The following is a 4,776-nucleotide window of genomic DNA, read 5'->3' as shown; positions in this document are numbered from 1 at the left end:
AATGCTGCACATTCGTGCAATTCTGAATTTCACAGACACAAGTTGAAAGGCATTTGGTTGTGGATAGTAAGATACATCTGTGAATTTTTCTAATCGATGGGTAGATGTGCACACATTAATGAATAGCGCTGGGTCTTATTAATTGGGAGTTGTTTGTGTGTGGGTTGAGAAATGCTGAAAAATGCGAAAATAACGTCTCAAAATACAAATGAATCAAATAGAATCGACTCAGAAAAGATGTCAATGAATGCACGCATGCCACTCGATCCACAAATGCACATCTTCCTTGTTGTATGCGCAAATTCTGATACACTAATGCAAAAGAAATCAAGAAGAAGTTGTAGTATTTCCTCAGCGACCAGCACGGATCAGCTCTAGGCATGATGAAGCATCATCCTCTTTTGGAAGACCAAACAAAGTAGTTTTGCTTTCACAACGAATCACACAGCGCCTTCACGACATGGCGGCGGCGGCAACAATACTACAGCGAGAATAAAAGTTACGCCTTCTTTCTTTGCGTGAGCATTTGGGCGGCGTTATGCAAATCTTCCCAGATAGTGACGTAGACATGTGGGGGCGTGTTAGAACGAGGCGTTTTAGGTAGGCGTGGTTGACTCTTAACTTTTATAAAGAATATCTCTTTGGATTTGAGACTTTAGTCTTTGCAACTTTACAGATCTTCTTTATGCACCAAGAGCTTGTAACACACCAAAGAGAAAGGAAAACTTGAAATCGCATCATATGACCCCTTTAAGATTATAATAAAAATGCATGCATTATTTGAAGTGATTGTATTTCTGAATTGCATACTTGCACTAAAGTGTGTTTTAGTTGCAATGCAACTGCAAATAAGTAGAACCGATGTATATATATGCAAATACATTGTAATACAAATGTCAACATTTCAAGTTCACATTTCAAGCATTTTAGGTGCAGTTCAACTGAATTTGCAATGGTAGTCCACTCCAAACAGAATTTAGGCTTATTACAAGTGACACTACTTTCAGTTACTTCAGTAAAACTTATTGGGGATACAGGCTGATACATCTGTGGGTGTGGCCCATAATGACTAATTGGCCTATATCGTGTGAAAGCAGATCTTGGTACACACGGACATTCTGGGGAAGCATGCCAAATTTCATTAATTTCTGTCTATAGGAATGATGATAGCTGTAATACTAATGTTGTCCAGAGGGAGTCACAGTAGGTCTCATAAATTAAAATCTGCATACATCAGGGGTGTCAAACTCTTCTCCTGGAGGGCCACAGCCCTGTACACAAAATCTGTTGCTCCATCACAAAATATGCTCTCCAACCACAGTCTACAGACTTTAGCTACAAGTCTAATCAAACTGGTGTACATTGTTCAATTGATTGACTTCAATACAATCAGTGTGTAAAGAAATATGTGATCTCCAAAAGAATTATAGATCATTAAATGTATAATATTAAAACATATTTAATTTCTCGTATGTTTTATTAACTGTCCAGTCTCTTTTAACCTAACACATAGAATAGTACTTCTATAAAGGGACATGTTTAGACTCATATTTGACAAGAGTGTCACTAGATCGTCTTGGACCCCAATAATCTGCTTGCGGCTATATTTCACTTTACACTAGTTAATATAGATACCAATTGTTCATTGTTAAATTCATGTTTGTTCGTAATGCAATAATGCTCATTTATACAACTTGAAATGTTTATGTTAAAAATGTAGGCTATTTTCTAGTAACTTATATAGGCTATTTGCAAATAGGTTTCATTAACTCAAAAAAAGATATAGGAATTGCAAGTCAATGGTGTTTGGGCTAAGCCACAGAGTGCCGCCTGCAGGAACGTAATATCTTCGCAGCACAATGCTGCATTAGCCGCGATGCACTGATTTCAGTTCAGCTGGCCGTGAAAACGACAGGTGCAGGTGCTTTGTGCTGTTCTTCTACAATGCGCAAAACGCTGATTTTTTTGTATAGTAAACTAATACTTTTAATCTCGAATGTGATGTGAGAAGAAGCGTGCCATTGTTTCCATCGTGGGAAATGAGCGTTTACAGCAGCGCCATCATGTTTCCTTCGGCGCATCATATCCAGCGAGCGCTCATCTGTTCTGTTCTTCTCTGGATGTCGACGGCGGTCATGACTCGATCCTCCTCAACATCGGATCTTAAATCCAAAATATCTGGTGTGGAAGAACTGCTGGAGGAGTTCCGTAAGCAGCTACAGCAGGATGAGTCGGGCTCGAGGGAGGATGAGGAGGATGGAGACCGCTGTATCAGTGGCTTCAAGGCGGCGGAGGAGCGCATCATCCGCGCCAGCGCGTCCATCGAGCAGGGCGCCGCGTTCTTGTCCGCCCCGCAGAGGGTGTTCAGCTGGAGGGACTGCGCGCACGCCTGCTGCTCTCACCCGCACTGCACAGCCGCCATCATCCAGGAGGACCTCAAGCAGCCCGATGACAGTTTGCGCTGTTATTTGTTCAACTGCACGTACAGGGGCAGGAGTGTGTGCTCGTTTTCCTTTCAGCCGGGATTCAGCACCTACAGTCGGGTGAACAACAGCTCTAGACCCCATGAGCCCGGACGGGGTTCTACTGCCACTGACAGTCCGAGCACTTCAGCCGGGAGACCTTCATATGGGATTGATGAGGACGAGTCAGTAATGCGGGGTGGGTTTCTTCGATTGTAGTAACGTTAGTCACGGGCCGCGCGTACTGATCAAAAGGGACAGTAAGTAGAAATTACATGGTTAAATTCTATTTCAAATAAGTGCTGTCCTTTTGAACTTTCTATTCATTAAATAATCCTGAAAAAAAAAAAGATCTCAGTTCCCACAAAAATGAAACAATTGTTTTAACATTGACAATAATAGGTAATGTTTCTTGAGCTCTAAATCAGCAAATTAGAATGATTTTTGAAGGATTATGTAACACTGAAGACTGGAGTATTGATGCTGAAAATTCAACTTTGCCATCAAATGAATAAATGGGCATAAATAGGAATAAAGGGATAGTTCACCCAGAAAATAAATATTTGTAATTTGTCATCATTTACTCACCCTAATGATGTTCCAAACCTGTATTCATTTCTTTCTTCTGCTAAACAGAATAGAAGATATTTCGAAGAATGTTGGAAACCAAATTGCTGGTAGCCATTGACTTCCATAGTATTTTTTTTCATGCTATGGAAGTAAATGGCTACCAGCAACTGTTTGGTTACCAACATTCTTCGAAATATATTCTTTTGTGTTCAACAGAAGAATGAAACTCATACAGGAACAACTTGAGGGTGAGTAAATAATGACAGAACTTTAATTTTGGGGTGAACTATCCCTTTTAACTTATTCTGGAGCAAGAGAATCTCTATGAGAAGAAACCCTCTCCTCCTGTGTGCAAGAGTTCAGCCAATTGTAAATAAAACTTTAGATTTAAAGTTTGTGTTGTCCACAAAAAAATGTTGAACTTGACTTTTTGTGTGTTTGGGTTTCACAGGTTTGGATGAGCCACCCCGTAGTGATGCGGGTCAGGACTTGGTGGTTCAGCTGCCAACAGACTGGGCGGTGCTAGATGGCAGAGACAGCACTGATGATCATGACATCATACATTATGAATGGGCTCTTGTGAAAGGAGACCCCTCCGTTAAGATGAAGGTAAACCTTTAATATTCAGTAATCTCTCAAAGACTTTATGATGCTTTCAAAACATTGCTTTGTTTGCACATCCTGAACAGCTGGACAAAGCAACATTGGCTCAACCAGTGGAAGACCTGGAGTGTTTGAACAAACTCTTTGAATTCAATGAGGATTGCTGTACTGTTGGTTTTTGTAATATTTAGTGTTTAAGACATTTTCAGTGAATGCACTCTCAATTGTAGTGACGACATATTGCATCTCTGCTCATTTTGATCTCAGCTCAACTTGTTTGTGTCGCCTGAAAACCGGCAAACCTGACTTTCAGTCACTTTATTACTGCAAATTGCTTTCTTTTTGATTGCCTTTTAAGCAATCACAGCATCATGTGGCAAAACTTGAACACTTTCATTAAAATAAACACAGCTGTTTTTTGCGAGCATTTGTGCTGACCTGACAGCCATTGCAAGCTATCCAATTAGGCTGTTACATTTATTCATTCTATGTTTGTGTCAGTTACATCATGATGCACTTCTGGAGAGACTGCCAAATATAGGCCTGAGTAACATCATGACCAAAATATTCATACCGTATGTAGCATTCTAATGAAAAATATCTGTCTTTGTGAGATACTGTAGTCAAATTTAGGCAAGGTAGAGGAGAAACTCATGTTACTGTCCACATAAAATGATGGCAGGAAAATGATTTCAGAAATTGTCGACAGTAATTGAGCTATAATTATTTTGCATTTGAGAATTTTTTGTATATTCCAGTAGCTTTGTGTGGACCAGCTGTAATTATTTACAGCAATTATAGAGACTCAGGTACTAAGTAATATGTGAAGTTCACTGGTCTTGATTATGTTGTCTGATTTCTGCAGGTGACACACCCAGGCCTGCTGAAACTCAGTGGTCTTAGAGAAGGAATTTATACCTTTGAGCTGACCGTTACCGACACGTCGGGACAGAAGAGCTCTGACAATGTGTCTGTCAGTGTGCTCGCCCCTGCACCAAATGCAGAAGGTCAGAAATTATTTGTCTATATCTTCCTTGACTATTTTTAAAAGTTACTTGTGAACATGGATGATTAGTTTTTTAAATTTTGCATGAGTGTGTGTGTGTGTGTGTGTGTGTGTGTGTGTGTGTGTGTGTGTGTG

At 40.1% G+C, this 4,776-nt stretch overlaps 1 protein-coding gene across 1 annotated transcript in view; it reads left to right on the top strand.

Annotated features, from left to right (window-relative positions):
* The first annotated feature begins 1,837 nt into the window (after positions 1-1,837).
* The window catches only part of LOC107678325 (low-density lipoprotein receptor-related protein 11-like), a 13,930-nt gene continuing 10,991 nt past the window's right edge, over positions 1,838-4,776 (top strand). The window contains exons 1-3 of the mRNA XM_016473562.1: positions 1,838-2,661; positions 3,484-3,641; positions 4,501-4,642. Of these exons, the coding sequence (XP_016329048.1) occupies positions 2,040-2,661; positions 3,484-3,641; positions 4,501-4,642 (922 nt within the window). The 5' untranslated portion in view covers positions 1,838-2,039. The remainder of the gene's footprint in view (positions 2,662-3,483; positions 3,642-4,500; positions 4,643-4,776) is intronic.

This window comes from Sinocyclocheilus anshuiensis, unplaced genomic scaffold (genome assembly GCF_001515605.1).
Source record: "Sinocyclocheilus anshuiensis isolate Anshui unplaced genomic scaffold, SAMN03320099.WGS_v1.1 scaffold1852, whole genome shotgun sequence".
Taxonomy (NCBI): Eukaryota; Metazoa; Chordata; class Actinopteri; order Cypriniformes; family Cyprinidae; genus Sinocyclocheilus; species Sinocyclocheilus anshuiensis.
This window is presented reverse-complemented; position numbering and strand designations above follow the sequence as displayed.